This window comes from Rhineura floridana, chromosome 9 (genome assembly GCF_030035675.1).
Source record: "Rhineura floridana isolate rRhiFlo1 chromosome 9, rRhiFlo1.hap2, whole genome shotgun sequence".
Taxonomy (NCBI): domain Eukaryota; kingdom Metazoa; phylum Chordata; class Lepidosauria; order Squamata; family Rhineuridae; genus Rhineura; species Rhineura floridana.
The window spans coordinates 119717222-119735075 of NC_084488.1; the positions used below are offsets into that span (position 1 = coordinate 119717222).

Below are 17854 nucleotides of genomic sequence, written 5' to 3' on the forward strand. Positions count from 1 at the left end.
ATGGGTGGCGCTTGTGGCAAAAGTTGGTTGGGCTATGACAGGATCTGTCAATTTCGCTTCTCTCCATTTCTGAAGCAATTTGTGAATTTATTTTTTTAAAATCCTCATGACAATTCTTCGGTATTTTAGTACGTATTTCTACTAACAACCACTTTTGTATTCAGTTTTTTGACTAATGTACAGATTCTTCTAAGCAGACTTTTTGTAACATAATTCATTTTTGTGTTGTTTTCATTAATACATTGTAATCCGCACTTTTCTCTACGTTGTTTGGTTGGAGAACTGCATTGCAAGATTTGGCAAAGTGCAAATTGTGAAGGCTGGCTGTGTTCTGGTTCTCATATTGTTTTGGAAAGGGCGAGTTTGATCGCTTTTGCTTTAAATGCAAATTGAATCAAATTTCTCCCCCATCCCTAGCTATGGCTTGATCACACATTATGGCAGCCTTCCCTGAACTGGTGCCATCCCGATATTTTGGATTACAACTGCCTGGGCTGATGAGAGTTGTAATCCAAGATATCGGGAAGGCACCAGGCCAGGGAAGGCTGCATTATGGAGTGGGCATCCATGCCTTACTCAGACAATTAAGCTTCACCTAAGTTGACCAGTGGGGAGGGGAGCCTGGCTGGGAGTCCAGAGTCTGTGAGTTGAAATCCCCGCTCGTGTCTCCTGGGTGTCAAGAGCCAGCTAAAGATCACCCCTCTGAATACCGCTTACCATGAAACCCCTATTCATAGGGTAGCCATAAGTCGGGATCGACTTGAAGGCAGTCCATTTCATTTTTCAAGTTGTCGGTTGCTTTTAGGTAAGGGCAAAATGCCACCAGGCAGCACTTCATTCCTTCTTTTAAACTAATTACCGTCAAGAATGTAGCTGTTTCCACCTTAAATTTCGCCTTGTCGTGATAGCAGCCTTGCAGAGAGTCAAAACTTCAAAAAGTTTCATCTTTTCAGCCAGCAATGTGTGGAAATTTGCTCGTTTCAGGTATCTGGTTGAAAATCGTCTTAATCTTGCCTTTAAGCCACAGGCAAAATTTATCTCTGAAATGATCACAGAAATATTTGACTGGTATTTCTTTAAGACATGTTTCAGAAGGAAATGAAGGGGGAAGACTCTCACAAGAAGGGCTCCTGACTGACTCCGCTAAAAGACTGCAACCGAAATATAGAGCTGTACTTTTTATTTTATTTTATTTTATTTGACAACGGTTAATTTGTTTTAGTGAGAATTCTGACCGTTTTTATGTTGAAGCCACTCCTTCAAGCATCAGCTGAGATTCTGGCAAAAAAATCCTATTCATAAAGTAGCTGAATTGATTTGGTATTTAAGACTTTGTTTTTGAGCTAATACCCTGCCTTTTAACTTCTGTAATAATTCTTAGCTTTTATGGAACATTCCAGTGTGCTTTACATATATCACTTCTGTAATCCTTATCACAGCCCTGTGATGTGGTTTAGCGTTTAAAGAATCATAGACTAGTAGACTCAATGCAGCAATCCATATCAAAGCATTCCCAACAGGTGGCTGTCCAGCTGCCTCTTGAAGGCCTCCAGTGTTGGAGAGCCCACCACCTCCCAAGGTCATTGGTTCTATTGTCGTATGGCTCTAACAGTTAGGGAGGTTTTTTTTATGTTCAGTTGAAATCTGGCTTCCTGCAACTTGGGCCTATTATTCCACGTCCTGCACGCTGGGACGATCAAGAAGAGATTCTGACCCTCCTCTGATTGACAACCTTTCAAGGACTTGATGAGTGCTATCATATCTCCCCCTCAGTCTTCTCTATCATCCCTGTTTTGCATGAGGTGGGCAAATGGCTTACCTAAGGGTGGAACAGTATGTTACAAAGCCAATTGCATGGGGATCCCAACACTGAGTTTGTCTCATAAGGTAAATGCAGGGTGGGCGAGAGCAGTTGCTGGAGAAAATTATAGGCAGGGAGTGCTTTACTGTTCCTGCAACTACCGGTTTTCCTTACCAAGCACACACACCACCATCTCAACTTCTTTACTTTCCCCAGCTGGCAGGGTTACAGGTAGGGATGGGTGAGAATTTTGATTCAGTTCGCATTTCAAGCAGAATTTATCAAATGTGCACTTTACAAAACAATATGCAAAGCAAAACACAGCCATCCTTCGAAATTCGCATTTATTAGAATTTTGGGATGCAGCTTGCCAACTAAACAACATTTACAAAAATGCATGTATCGGGAAAGTGTGCATAAAAATGAATAAATGAGTGGAAATAACATGCAAAAAGGCATGATGTGATGAAAAATGGCTTGCAAAAATGTGTACTTTTGTCAAAACTACCTACAAAAATGTGTTTATTTGGAGAAATAAGCCCTAAAATGGTGGAAAATTTTCATGAGGATTTAAAAAATAAATAAACTCACAGATCACTGCAGAAATGTAAACTGAATTTAACATTGGAAAAATGAGAAATTGAGAGAGCCAAGACAGACAGATCTTTCCACCCCTAGTTACAGATGGAGAAGCCTTAATACGAGAAGTATATCTGAGGCTGCCTTATACTGATTCAGACTTTTAGGCCCTGTCTGCACTATACACTTAAAGCAGTATTATACCAATGCAGACAGTCGTGGGTTCCCACCAAGAATCCTGGGGATTGTAGTTAAGGGGGCTGAGAGTTGTTAGGAGACCCCTGCAATTACCTGAGTGGTTTAACAATCAATCCTTTTTACCAGGGAACTCTGGGAAGTGTAGCTCTGCTATCATGGACAACGATGGTCTCGGGGAAGGAGAGCATCCAGCTGAGGAAGAGGGAAACGATCTCTTAGAAGGGACCCATTCCTTGGGGGATGAGCAGCTATCCTCTCATGCCGAGGATATATCTCCAGGGGGTGGAGGGATCCTTGTAGTGGGTGATTCAATCATTAGGAACATAGACAGTGGGGTGTGTGATGGGCGTGTAGACCGCAAGGTGTTTTGCCTGCCTGGTGCGAAGGTTGCGGATATTGCCCGTCGTTTAGATAGTTTGGTAGACAGTGCTGGGAAGGAGTCAGTGGTCGTGGTGCACGTTGGCACCAACGACATGGAGAAATGCAGCCGTGAGGTCCTGGAAGCAAAATTTAGGTTGCTAGGTAGGATGCTGAAAGCCAGGACCTCCAAGGTGGCTTTCTCTGAAATGCTACCAGTTCCACGCGTAGGACCAGCCAGACAGGCCCAGCTTCGCAGTCTCAATGCGTGGATGAGATGATGGTGTCGGGTGGAAGGGTTCGGATTTGTTAGGCACTGGGGAACATTTTGGGACAAGCCGGGCCTGTACAAAAGGGACGGGCTCCACTTGAACCAGAATGGAACCAGACTGCTGGCACTTAAAATTAAAAAGGTAGCAGAGCAGCTTTTAAACTGACTGAGGGGGGAAACCCGACAGGAGCTGAGAAAGGTCCGGTTCGGAATAAACCTCCCCCCTGGGATAAAAGCCAAAGAAATGATGAAATTTTAAAAGGGGTAGGCCTAGAAGTAGGCATTGTGAGAGCGGGGCACAGGATATAAATTCAGAAGAGCAAAATTACCACAGGCCTAACCACAAGTGCCAAAGACACTTGAAGAGAAACACTGCTTACAAGTGCCTGTACGCTAATGCTAGGAGCCTGCGAACCAAGATGGGAGAACTGGAGTGCTTGGTCTTAGAGGAGAGCATTGATATAGTGAGCATAACAGAGACCTGGCGGAATGGAGAAAACCAGTGGGATACGGTTATCCCTGGATATAAACTATATCGGAAGGACAGGGAAGGACGTATTGGTGGCGGAGTCGCTCTATACGTGAAAGAAGGCATTGAATCCAGCAAGCTCGAAACCCCAAAAGAGGCAGACTCCTCCACAGAATTCGTTGTGGGTGGTGATACCGTGCCCCAGGAGGGACTTAATATTGGGAACGATCTATCGTCCCCCTGATCAAAATGCTCAGGGAGACCTTGAGATGAAATATGAAATTGAGGAAGCATCCAAACTAGGAAATGTGGTAGTAATGGGTGACTTCAACTACCCGGACATAGACTGGCCGCATATGTGTTCCAGTCATGACAAAGAAGCAAAGTTTCTAGATATTCTAAATGACTATTCCCTAGACCAGTTGGTCATGGAACCGACCAGAGGGATGGCAACCCTGGACTTAATCCTCAGTGGGGACCGGGACCTGGTGCGAGATGTAAGTGTTGTTGAACCGATTGGGAGCAGTGACCACAGTGCTATTAAATTAAACATACATGTAACTGGCCAATTGCCAAGAAAATCCAACACGGTCACATTTGACTTCAAAAGAGGAAACTTCACAAAAATGAGGGGATTGGTAAAAAGAAAGCTGAAAAACAAAGTCCAGAGGGTCACATCACTCGAAAATGCTTGGAAGTTGTTTAAAAACACTATATTAGAAGCTCAACTGGAGTGCATACCGCAGATCAGAAAAGGTACCACCAGGGCCAAGAAGATGCCAGCATGGTTAACGAGCAAAGTCAAGGAAGCTCTTAGAGGCAAAAAGTCTTCCTTCAGAAAATGGAAGTCTTGTCCGAATGAAGAAAATAAAAAAGAACACAAACTCTGGCAAAAGAAATGCAAGAAGACAATAAGGGATGCTAAAAAAGAATTTGAGGAGCACATTGCTAAGAACATAAAAACAAACAACAAAAAATTCTATAAATACATTCAAAGCAGGAGACCATCTAGGGAGACAATTGGACCCTTGGATGATAAGGGAGTCAAAGGTGTACTAAAGAACGATAAGGAGATTGCAGAGAAGCTAAATGAATTTTCCCACAAGATGCAGTAATGGCCACCAGCTTGGACGGCTTTAAAAGAAGATTAGACAAATTCATGGAGGACAGGGCTATCAATGGCTACTAGCCATGATGGCTGTGCTCTGCCACCCTAGTCAGAGGCAGCATGCTTCTGAAAACCAGTTGCCGGAAGCCTCAGGAGGGGAGAGTGTTCTTGCACTCGGGTCCTGCTTGCGGGCTTCCCCCAGGCACCTGGTTGGCCACTGTGAGAACAGGATGCTGGACTAGATGGGCCACTGGCCTGATCCAGCAGGCTCTTCTTATGTTCTTATGTGAGAAGAATAGAGGGTCTCCTTACAACTCTCGGCACCTCTAACACACTATGGTTCCCAGGATTCTTTGTGAGGGGAAGCCATGACTCTTTGGTATGATAGTGCTTTCAATGTATGGTGCAGATGTGACCCTACTCTCTCTAGCTCAGTATTGCCTATGCTGTGCTTGGCTCTCGATGCAGGGATGGGTAATCTGCAGTCCCCCTGAGGTTGGGGGACTCCCAATTCCCACCAGCCCCAGCCAGTGTGGCCCAGCGGTCGGGCAACATCTGGAAGGCCACCGACTCTCCATGCGTGGTCTTCAAGAACATAAGAGCGTTGCTGCTGGATCAGTCCAAAAGCCCATCTAGTCCATCAGCCTGTTTTCCACAGTGGCCACTAGGGTTGCCAGGCTCAGGGCCTGAGACTGATCCTGTATCTTGAGGAGATGAGAAAGTCAGCCAAGTGCAGGTGTTCTTGCAACTCTGTAATGGGAAAACCCACAAGGTGGAATTCTCCCTTCCCCCTGCACAACTTTTAAAGACACAGAAGACCTCTTGGACGCTGGGCCTGGCAACCAAGAGTTCTTCTGTGTCTTTAAAAGTTGTAGGGGGGAGGGAGAATTCCACCTTGTGTTTTTCCCCATTACAGTGTTGCAAGAACACCTGCACTTGGCTGACTTTCTCTTCTCTTAAAGATACAGGATCAGTCTCAGGCCATGGACCTGGCAATCCTAGTGGCCAACCAGATGCCCAAGGGAAGCTCACAAGCAGGACCCAAATGCAACAGCACCGTCCCCATTTGCAGTTCCAAGCAACTGGCATTCGGGGTTGTATGCGTCTAAGTCCTATTCAGAGTAGGCTCATTGATATTAATGAACTGAGTAGTCATGTCTCTTAAGTGCAGTGGGTTTACTCTGAGTAGGATTAGCATTGAATGCCATCCTCAGAGGCACAGTGGCTCTGATCCTGAAGGCAATACATACACATCCATCATGGCTAGTAGCCACTGACACCCTTCATCCTCCATGAATTTCACGAATCCCCCTTTAAAGCAGGCGACAAGAACACAAAAGGAATTCCCTTTTATATATATTGTGTCCATAGAAACTTCAGGCTGGTAACAAAAAACGGAAAGGAAGAGAAGGTTGGAGTGAAAACATCTCTAAGAAGCATGGAAGATTGAAATGGCCACATTTAAAGTGAAAAGCGAGATCGAGACTGCCAGTGACCCCAAATAATGAAATGTCTGTGCAATAATTTCAAGGAGAAGGCAGCTGCTGTTGATCAAGGGGCGGGGGGAACTTTGCTGGAGTTGGCGCGAGGGGTGTGTTTTGTGTGCGTGTGCATTTCTGTTTGTTTGCCCCACATGCCTAATCTTCTGCATAATGCATTCCCGCTGCCTTATCGTTACTCCTGTATGAGTGGGTCAAAGAGAGGGAAGGGCAAAGAGGGATGACTGTGCCAACTAGGCATATTTTTGGGACAGAAGAATTAAAGGTGGGAGGTTTGTGGGAAAGGAGGTCATGAGAAGGGATTAAGCAGCACTGCAACAAAATGTTGCAGTATATCCTTCCTCCTTTAAAAAAAAAGGGGAGGGCTCCTCTTCAGGGTTCCAGCCAGCCAGGGCATTCCACTCCACCCCTGCCATTTTCCAGCCATTACAATCCATGGCTGATGGGGTGGGGGAGAGCTCTGTGACACTCTTTTGTAGAATGTTGCTGTTTTTCAATATTAAGTTTTCTTACCCACCCTTCACCATAAAGACCCAATGTAATGACAATGTAAAAATACAATATTAAAATCAATTAAAATGGTTTTCAATCAGAAGAATAGGGTGGGTCCTGTTCTGTGTATGTTATGATGCAGGGAGTGTGCACTGAAGGCATGACCTTGTCATTGTGAGTTCGTTTTACTGTATTATTATTATTATTGTTATTATTGTTGTTATTAATGTTATTATTATTATTATTATTATTATTATTATTATTATTATTAGATGCTGTTGGAGGTCACTCATTCATAGGGTCACCATAAGTCGTAATTGACTTGAAGGCACATAACAATAACAACAACAACAACAACTATTATTATTATTATTATTATTATTATTCTGAGCACACACAGTCCACATTGGACTTATTTTTTGCCCTGAAGCACCTTGAACAGCTCCTTGAAAGTTGGGACTAAAACCTGGAGTGGATTCCACTGCCCCACTGACATGGACCCACCAGCTGCCATTGCGCTCTAGTCACGGTTAACAGCAACTTACAGGTGGGAAGTGGGGCCATGTGGACTTGGCCCTCCCCCTGGTGTCCATGCGTACGATGCAAACGTCTAAATGGATGGGGAAGCCATTGTGCGGACAGGCTTCCCTGAATGAGTGAGGTTCCAGATTGCATGGAAGCATGTAGGCATGGAGGACCCCCTTTCTTTCAGATGTTTGCAGTCTACATGCAAATGCGAGGGGGAGGGACTACTCAGGACACCCCCACTTTTGGTTAACTGTGAATTGAGCGCCCAAATAAGGTTGCATATTCTTGAGTTGTAAGCAGATTTTTTTTTCTCCTGTCAACCATATTCCAGGTCAAGGGAGCTGTAGAATAGCTCTGTGGAGTGATATTCTGCTTGGGGACTCCTAAAATTTGTGTGTAGACTCCACCCAAAAACATACGTGCACATTTCCTCGCACAAGCAGTAGAACTAATTATTTATTAACCAGGCTGCTTTTACAGTGCTTACCTCATTTATGTTCCTAACAACCTTACGATGAAGCCAGGAAGACAGTGATTTGCCCAATACTGAAAACTGAGCTGGGCTCTGAAATTGGGTTGCCTCCAAGTCTAGACCTAATACTCCATCGCAGTCATTCCCTAAATACCTTGTGCTGTGCGAGGACTACTGATGTGCATTGGAAAACAATTTGATACAAAACTTAAAAGGCTTTTCTGGAGGCTGCTCCTGCATAAGTTCCTGTTCTGTTAACTACAACAGGGGTAGGGAACCTTTGGTCCCACAGATGTTGCTGAACTGCAGCTTCCATCGTCCCTGGCCATTGGCCATGCTTGCTAGGGCTGATGGGAGCTGTAGTTCTGCAACATCTGGAGGGCCAAAGGTTCCCCACGCCCGGACTACAACAGTGTTGGTTCCCAGTGCATGCACATAGCAAGTCTTCTCTTGCACACATTAGACGTTCTTGTATGGAAGAGTATTAAATCAAAACAAAGAAATTAGCATGTGATGGAGAAGGCTCTCTTCTGCTTTTCTTTCTTGACAAGCTAGTTTTCTATGTGTAAGGATTGATTGATTGATTGATTGATTGATTGATTGATTGATTGCATGGATGAGCATTCAGTAAAGTTAGCCCCCAGTGGCAGCCTGAAATGTTACAACCACCTCTATGAGAACTAGAGCTCTGTGGACAATCGTCACCTCATGCAAAAGCAGTGGAAAGGTCACTAGGGTCAAAACCTTCACAAATGGGATGGGGTGGGAAACGATGACTCAAGGACAGAATGTTGAATAGAATTTCAAATTCCCAAGTGCTAGCAGCAGCAATGGAATGCTTAGACATGAGTACTGCAGCACCAGTTTTCCAAACTGTTCTGAACACCATGTTCTGGTGTGGTTAGAGAGCTCTACATTGAGGTGAAGAGTTGTTCAGATTCTGCATCTTATCACTTTTTCTCACACACCCCTATTTCCCTCTAAATGTGTGCCACTGCGCACGATTAATATAGCATCTGAAGAATGTAAGGAGCTGGCTGCTGGATTAGGCCACAGGACCATCTAGCCCAACGCTCTGTTCTCACATTGGCCAGCCTGATGCCTGTGAAGCTTGCAAGCAGGACTTGAGTGCAACAGAATGTCTCTCTCCTTATGCGTGTCCAGCAACTGGTATTCAGAAGCATACTGTGTCTGACCATAGAGGGAGAGCATAGCCATCAGGGCTAGTAGCCATTGAGAGTACTATCTTCCATGAATTTGTCTAATCCTCTTTTAAATCCATCCAAGCTGGTGGCCATCACTGCCTCTTCTAGGAGCCACGGATTAACTGTGCATTGTGCGAAGACGTACTTTCTTTTGTCTGTCCTGAATCTTCCGATGTTCAGCTTCATTGGATGTCCATGAGTGTTATGAGAGAAGGAGAAAATCTTCTCTCTACCTACTCTCTCCACACCATACATAACGTTTTACACCTCTATCATGTCTCCTCTTAATCAGACTCAAAAACCCCAAATGTTGAAACCAGAGGAGGCTGGTGACTCCAAATGTCAGTGGGGCAGTGAATCCACTCCGGGTTTTAGTCAAAAGCTTTCGCGTCTTGAGAAGCTCCTTGAAAGTTTGGACTAAAACCTGGACCAGATTCATTGCCCCACTGACATCGGGGCCACCAGCCTCCACTGGTTGAAACCTTTCCTCATAGGGGAGTTGCTCCATATCCTTTTCCAGCTGTACATTGTCTTCAAAGTATTTAGCTTTTGTGGGCGAGGGGGATGACTGACCCTACCCTCAAGGAACTAAAATCTAAGTTTGGTAGCAGTGAAAGAAAAGCGTCATCTCTCTATTTGTAGAACAGCCTTGTCTAGAAGAATTGGCTATGTGGGCTGCAGGTGAAGGGAGCTGTAGGAGGGAAAGGTACTAAAGCAGTGGTTCCCAAACTTTATGAGTACGGGACCCCTTTTATAAGCTCAAAAAATATCGTGACCCCCTCCTCCCAGGGAGGCTGGCTGGCTGCCAGGCGGTAAGGGGGAAAGCAGCCTTTCTTTGCAGGCTTGCTTCTTTTTGCTTCACAAGAAGCCCTCTCCTCTCATTCTAAGCAAGGGGTTGCCAGTAGGGGCAGTGCAAGGAGACGGGAATCAGTGATAGTAATCCCCTCTTCTTCCTGGTATCTCCACCCTCACCCTCCTTTGGCATCTGCCATGTATTTTATAGGCAGATGCCTGCCCTTGGTGCGCCTGAAAGACGTTCTGGCTCTTCAGCAAAAATCCTCCCCTCTTGTTTGGAGCAAGGGGAAGGTGTCATCTGCAGCAGTAGTGAGAATCAGACAGTGTCCAAGGAGTGAAGACTTTTTAAAAAGCAATAATAAATCATTCATTTCTTTACTGTTCGCGGCCCCTCTGGATTTCTTTGCGGGGCCCCTGGGGGTCACGGCCCCAGGTTGGGAATCAGTGTACTAAAGCATCTGATTTCATCATCATCATCCGAAATCCAAGGATACGCAGGCTGCAGTGGGGTGGGGGAAGCATGGGACGTTTCAAACACCTATGTTATGATAAAGAGCGCTAATTGAGATGACAAATGATGAGGTTGCATTTTTGTGCGTGACTGTTCAGTGGCTTCAGGGAAAAGGTTCTGATGTTGACCAAAGAAATATTAGCCAGAGGAGGTGCGAGAGGGGTGTGTGCATGTGTATTTGTGCTTATCTTGGTTTGCCCCAATTAATTAATCTTCTGTATCAGTTAGCCTCCTCTGCAGCCTTTTCATTGCTGTTTATGAAGCATAGGGAATTATACACAATACTTTAGGCAATAGTACTAGTGACCTCGTTTTCTGCTGGAAAACATCGAGAGACGCAAACATTCCAAATGTCAGCTGCAGTTTGGGTTTGGCTTGTTTACTCTCCTCTTTTCTCTTCTCCTTTTAGCTCAATTACACCTGCTTCTTCTCATCCAGCAGTAGCAGCAAAGTATCCTTGTTGTAGGGAGAGTTGCCCATACCCCTATTTGCTGCAGAATGGCAGGGGTGTAGGGCAGGCAAGGCAGTTACTGCTAACAATGTCATGGGTGCTATCCAATAGGTGCTTATCACCATCCATAACCTCACACTCCATGGAGAGTTAGTAGTCATAGCGGATATGAGAGCTTGAGCAGGGTGATGAGGATCTTATCTCCCTGCAACAAGTAACACAGTTTTGAGTCTTCAGAAAATATAGAAAAGGAAAAATACATCTGAGTTCCCAGCATTGAACAGTGTTCAGTAGAAACCACTGTTCCCTTAATGCAGTAGTTCCCAAACTCTACCCCCTCCCTGCACACACAGCCCCCTTGAAAATTGCGTATGGTCTTGATGGGCCACATAATGATTTTCTGCCTATTGTAGCAATTGTAATGTGCTAGATGCTGTATGATTTTTAATTGTATTTTATTGCCTCTTTCATTTCTTACGGTGTATTTTATTGCATTACAATTTGCATTCCATAACATTCAAACTGTGACACAGAAATTCAGTATAAGAAATAAAAGAAACAATAAAATACAATTAAAAATAAATATGAATATTTAACCGTGGACATGCCTCTTCACCTGAATGAACCTTGCAGATCGCTGGTGGTCCATGGACCACAGTTTGGGAACCCCTGCCTTAATAAACGTGTTTTCAGCAGTGTTGAAAAATGCCTTTCCTTGCAGACAGCTTTTCATCACAACTTGAATAAGCCAACATTTCTGCATCTATGTTGTCCCAATTGCCTTTGCGCTCTGTGACTTCATCACGCAGTCAAATCTGATTGGCTGAATAGCAGTGTGACATCGTCCTGTTCATGAACCCTTATCACACAGGATCACTATGATTAGCCAGACCTAATCAGGCGCCAAGTAGCTTTTAAAAATATGGATGTGCCAGGTGTGTTTTGCGAATAGTTCCTATTTCATCCACCTGAAAATTGAAACTGGCACATTAAATGTCTAGCTCTTTTTTTCTTGCACAAATTGGTCTACAAATAAGGTTGCCAGCTTTTTCCGGGCAGAGTCCCTTAAGCCACTCTTTTACGTGCAGAAATTGTAGCAAGTGAAGTCCTCCCCCGCCCCAAGCATTGGACATGAAGTTCCTGGGAAAGTTTCATCTGCTAAATTTTTTAATTCAGTAAAGGCTCGTTCATATATATATGCACAGAGAGAGGGGGGGGGGAGAGAATATGTTTCAGGAATAAAAATAGATTTCCCCTATACATACTGATATGTTGGCAGTCCTGCAAAACATCCTCCCCTTTTGCCCGGGGTATGCAGATCTGATTTTGTAAAAGTGTTTATACCTTTACACTTCAGCCAAAAAGGCTCCCAGAGTGGCTTACAAAAGCCAATAACAATTGAGACAGGCCCCCTTGCCCTCAGGCTTGCAATCTAAAAGACCGGACGCTAGGCATCCTGGAGAATTCCATTGAAAACAGAAACAGGAGTGGAAATTGCCGATGTTTGGTTATTCATGCCAGATCCAGAACGGAAATCAATCTAGCAAATGCAATTGTTGTTCGCTGTCGTTGCTTTCAGTCTGCAAACCATACGTAATTGATTACACGTTTTTCCCTATTTGCATTGCATTTCCTTTGCATTGACATTAATGGGATGCATAACAACAAAGTAATTCTCGTTAATTATGTAAGTTACATAATTTTGCCACAGTAGACAGCAGCATGAATAATGCAGTTTTTGGCAGAAGACGAACTGCAGCATAAGAGAAACAGTACTGCATGCGACGGGTACAGGGTGGCACGGAAAAACAATGCCCGCAGGACACACAAGGAACACAGAAACCTGCCTCATGCCGACCATTGGTCCATCTAGCTCAGCACTGACTACACTGACTGGCAGTGGCTCTCCAGGGTTTCAGGCAAGGGACATTTCCAGTCCTGCCTGGAGATGCCGAGATCCAAAGAGAGCTGGCAGGAGCCTCCCTAGGTATTAAAAGGCTTAGGACACAGGCCCATTTCACCAGTTTTGCATAAAATTTGCATATATTATACGCATATAGGTGCAAATTGAGGGAAAGGGTGGCTGTGGCCTTACCCCTGCTGTGCTTTGCAGCATGCCCAGCAGCCCTGTAAACAAGTTAAGGGAAGGGTTGCAGCTCAGTGCCAGAGCTTCCGCTTTGCATGGGGAAGAACTGAGGTTCAGTCCCAGGCCCCTTCAGGCAGGGCTCCGAGAGATCCACTCTGAAGCTCTGGAGGGTTTTGGCTGCCGGTCAGTGTAGACAAGACTGAGCTAGATGGGCCAGTGGTATGACTCAGTCCAAGGCAGCTTCCTCTGTTCCTAATTTGAAAAAGCGTGGGGAAGTGCTAAGGTCCTGGAGCCCTAGCCATGCCTCTGGAAGCTGCTTTCCCAGCAGAGCCGACGTTGTGGGATTTTGCCCCTAAGCTCAAATACATGAAAATATATTTCAAAGCCAAATTCATAATAAATCTTTGCCGTTCCCAAAGCATTCTAATGCATGTGATTGGGCCAAATAGTTACGTGTTAAAAAGTCTCTCTGAAAAAGTCAAAACCCTTGTGATCGTTGGCCTTAAGATCATTGTAAAAATCATTGGCACTGCTGCGAACTTGAAGAATTATGTAATGCTTTCATATACACACAATTAAATTTTCTTTCCCCCCCTCCTCCTTTTACTGATGACAAAACCCTTTGTTCCTGGTCTGTCCACTGAACTTCCCTATTGCAGTTGCAAGTTATCGGTCTCCCATGCAACAAATCACAGCAGTGTAGTGTCATTCCTGTTATCTCAGCAATGGATCCTCATGCAATCTTTTTGCGTCAAAGTTTTGCGTCATAGCAGGAGATGGGGTATCTGTGAGACATCCCCCCCAAAATGTTGCTGGACTCCAGCTCCCCCATCCATTGGCCCTGCCGGCTGGGGCTGATGGGAGCCTGAGCCCAACAATTTCTGGAGGGCCACCAGTTCCCTACCTCTGCTTTGTTTTTAATTGCACCTTTTTCTCTGCAAAGGTGAGGAGCAATGTATATGCCGCACCTCTGCAGCCTGGGAGGAAAAATCTAAGTTGAGGGGTGGAGACAGCACAGTGTTCCTCCATCTTAGTGTCCTGTTCTGACCAGGCTCCTGAGGTAGCAAGAGACTTCCCAGCAACAACAACACCGAGGCAGCATCCAGGGCCTGTCCAAGGTCAAAACCCAAACAAGCAGAGTCGGCAACGAAGGGTCCAGGCATGAGGCAAAGTCAGGGTCCAAGCAGTCTGTGGCCAAATCAGGGCAAGGGCACATCAAGAAGCAGGTCGTCCGTGATCCTGTCTGGGGTCAACAGGTGGTCAGCAGACAGGCCAGGTACAGACCTGTGTTTTGTTTTGGTTTTCGAGCTGGAGCTGCTGGAATGCCCAACCTCACCTGACTCCTATCAACCCCCTTCAGCCAGACCTTAACTCCCGAGGAGACGTCGCCTTCTGTCGGGCACTTATCCGGACAGACCAGGTCTCCGGCTGACGTTTGAGGTGATGCTTCTCTCTTGAGCTTGGGATCCGTCCAGCTTCGATGTTGGAGGCAGAACTTGCCTGAAGTGCAGGCAGCCTAGGCCTCATCGCAGGACTCTGGCTCCTCACCCCCACCCCGGGTCTGGGCCTAAGGCTGGCACCTACTGATCTTACTCTGATGCGGACTCTCCTGGCTGGCACATTTGCCCTCCTCTTCCTCCTTTAAAGCTTAATTTGAACCCTGGTCTTTCAGGTCCTAGTCTGACACTCTAACCACCACCACTGGCTTCAGGCGCGCGTGCATGCACCCACACCCCTTCCGACATGGAAACCATTTCATGTGAAACAGGCCTAACAGGAGGGGGAGTGTTCTGGGCTAACACCCTTCCCCCACCCCCCATCCTACGGGTGGGTCAATCATGCTTAGAAAAAGGAGGAATATAGCTTAAAACCTGCCAAGCAGCTGTGCAGCTTCCATGGGGGCAGGGGAAGAGAAGCGTGTGAAACGTTGTAAAATCCCACTCTTATGACGCTTGTAATTTTCCTCTGGCTCTACCACATGGTTAATGGAAACCTCCTCTGCTACCGCCTCCCCTGTGTAAGCCAAACATAATAACACCATGATAGGGAAGCCACGCCTGGAAATAAAAAGGGGAAAAACTCTCTCTGCCTGTGGGATCACTCTACCTGGCCAAGCCAAGACTGCGATCCATTCAGAGGCTTCAGCACTCTTGGAGGGGAGCCAAGCAGAGCTGCGCGGTTGAAACTTCCAGGAGGGAATTTCTGCCGGATGAGAGGCTGTTCCTTGCGACTGCCAAAAAAACATTGTTCGCCTTAGCCAGAAGCCACTTAAAAGAGAACTTTTCTCGACCCATTTTTAAGGGTTTGGTGTCTGCCCTGTTGCCGCTCATTCCAATGCCGCATAGCATGTAAGTCTTAATTGCACAGGAAATGTTTTTTAAGTGTCTTAAAGCACACTTGCATGAAAGTCTAGGGCAGAAAACAGTTGAGAAGATCAGAGGTGGGCTGCAAAAGTTTTTATATCTCTGTTTCAGTGTGTGCATGCTTTAGCAATGCTAGGCTTGTGCCTGGATTCGTGAGCAGAGCTTTCCTTAAGTGGGTGGGTAGACAAACCTGTACGGCATTCAGCTTCTCTGCACACACTCCTCTCCAGTTTGTTTTTGCAGTGCAACAAGGGGGTTGAGCGAACAAGGGACTGGGTTAAAGCCATCTAGCAGCAAACGAAAGGCAGAAGCACATAGAAAGCTCCCTTATTTTAACAGGCCAGTCTTGTTGTCTGTTTGTTCATTGAGCATTCATCCTGATTTGCTTTGCACAAAACTGACATGGAGGTTAAACTATGTCCGGTTTGCATTGAGCATTTGTTCTGATTTGTTTGCAAGATGGTTACACCTAAATGAAATCTCCATGTTCAAAGCCAATATATCTCTGGGAACAACAGCGATAGAATGCTGTTACTGGCCCTCACTAATAAGTTTCCCAGAGGTATCTGCCTGGCCTAGGGACTCCTCCAGATGACCTTTTTTATTGAGCGTTCCTTCCGATTTGCTTTGCACAAAGCTTAACAGAGGTTAGACTACATCCGGCCTTTAGTGAGCCCTTGTTCTGTTTCTGGGGAGGTTATATGGCTATAATACTGTTATAGGACACTGAGCGTCCATCCCAATTTGTTTGCACTGTCGCTATGCATCTTCCTGTTAATCATTTGCATCGTCATTTCTTCTAATGATGTTGTAATCGGCTTTGGGGTTCATTGAGTCAAAAGGTGGGTTATAAAATGTTTTAAATAAATAACTAATTCAGAACTCTCACAGCCTTGTTTTTCTTTTTCTTGACAGACCATCCATGAGCTCAGATTTCCAGCATTACAGTTTCAGGATGCCAAACATTGGATTCCAGAACCTGCCTCTCAACATATACATTGTGGTCTTTGGTACCGCCATATTTGTCTTCATCCTGAGTTTACTCTTCTGCTGCTACTTGATCAGGTAAGAACATTTAAGAACATCAGAAGAGCCCAGGGGGCGGATCAGGCCAATGGCCCATCTAGTCCAGCATCCTGTTCTCACAGTGCCGAGAGAGCCAGTGTGGCGTAGTGGTTAAGGTGTTGGACTACGACCTGGGAAACCAGGGCTCGAATCCCCACATAGCCATGAAGCTCACTGGGTGACCTTGGGCCAGTCACTGCCTCTCAGCCTGATGAAAACCCTATTCATAGGGTCGCCATAAGTCGGAATCGACTTGAAGGCAGTACACATACATCTCACAGTGCTGATCAGATGCCCTAACAGGAAGCCCATAAGTGGCACCCGCGAGTCTCCCGATGTTGATGGGCTGCAACTCCCATCACTCTGACCATTGGCTAAGCTGTCTGGGGATTATGGGAGTTGTAGTCCAACAACATCCAGAGACTCAAGGCTGAAAGACAATAGGTTAAATGAATGGTAATTCGGCATTGTGATTGTTTAAATGTACAGTTGCGCAAGCGGCACTTTCAACCAGCCTTCACAAGCCTGTTGCCTTCCAGATGTTTTCGACTGCAACTCCTGTCAGCCCCAGCCAACTAGGGAGTTATAGTCCAAAGCAGCTGGAAATTAATCAAAGGACAGTGTGACATGGAGAAGCTGGGAGAGGCAAAACACAGAAGGAAACCCACGTTGACTTCGCCAGGCAGATCGCCATGTGGAAAGAGGGAAGCTGTGCTCAACTCAACAAGTGTGAAGAACCATTATTCAGGGTCCTGTTTGTAATGTATACACCGAAAGGTGTAGTCGTCCAGGGTCCCAGGGGGGTCTGAGACCCTTTATTTTGGGGGGAGTAGGGTCCCAACTCTGTCAGTGTCTTTTCCTGTTGATTGGAGCCAATTGGAGTGAAAGGAGGCGAATCAGCCACCGAGAAGTCTCTTCTCAGTAGCTCACACACTCCCCTTAGTATGGCAACCAAGAAAAGAAACTCAACTCAGCAAATGATGTTCCTTACCTTACAACATCTTAGTACATTTACCCATTTATGTGCACAGAATTTAGTAGATGTAGCTGAAGGGGCAACACATGGAGGTCTGCACTGATTGTTGCAAGGCATCACTTAGGGAAGGTGCCCCAAACAAAGTAGGAGACTGAAAGCTCATTTTATTGTGTAATCTTAGAAGGGGGAATGGCTGTGAGGAGGCGTGGTGCAACTGTCATCAAGGGACCCTGCACTTCTGAATTTGCCGCTACACTACTGTGTACCACCTGTGAGGTGTGGCTTTGTGCCAGGAGGAACATGCCACATAGCGGTGGCATGTTCCCCATAGCGGTGGCATGTTCCCCAAATCCTGTCGTTTGTAGGGAGAGGAGGTGGATTATTGCTCAACTCCCTGGCTCAGAGGTTTCCATCTGAAGATTTGAAGGGCACAGCATCTCGGTAATAGATGCATGCAAAAGGTTCCAAATTCATTCCGTGGCATCTCCAATTGCAAAGTTCAGGTAGCAGGTGATAGAGTTCACAAGCCTGTAGTCACCAGTCCTGACTTGCTGTCTTAGTGGCACAGCAAGTAAGGAGGTAGGGCAGTATTCAGCTCAGTCCTACTCAGAGTAGACCCACCCATAAT

At 45.7% G+C, this 17854-nt stretch overlaps 1 protein-coding gene across 7 annotated transcripts in view; it reads left to right on the forward strand.

Annotated features, from left to right (window-relative positions):
- Positions 1-17854, forward strand: part of RNF24 (ring finger protein 24) — a 75605-nt gene that overhangs the window by 39736 nt on the left and 18015 nt on the right. For 6 of the 7 annotated variants that reach the window (XM_061583481.1, XM_061583477.1, XM_061583480.1 and 3 more), the window contains one exon: positions 16101-16250. In XM_061583481.1, the coding sequence (XP_061439465.1) occupies positions 16108-16250 (143 nt within the window). In that variant the 5' untranslated portion in view covers positions 16101-16107. Of the gene's footprint in view, positions 1-15064; positions 15171-16100; positions 16251-17854 lie in introns of those variants that run through there. The other variant, XM_061583479.1, reaches the window with a different exon arrangement.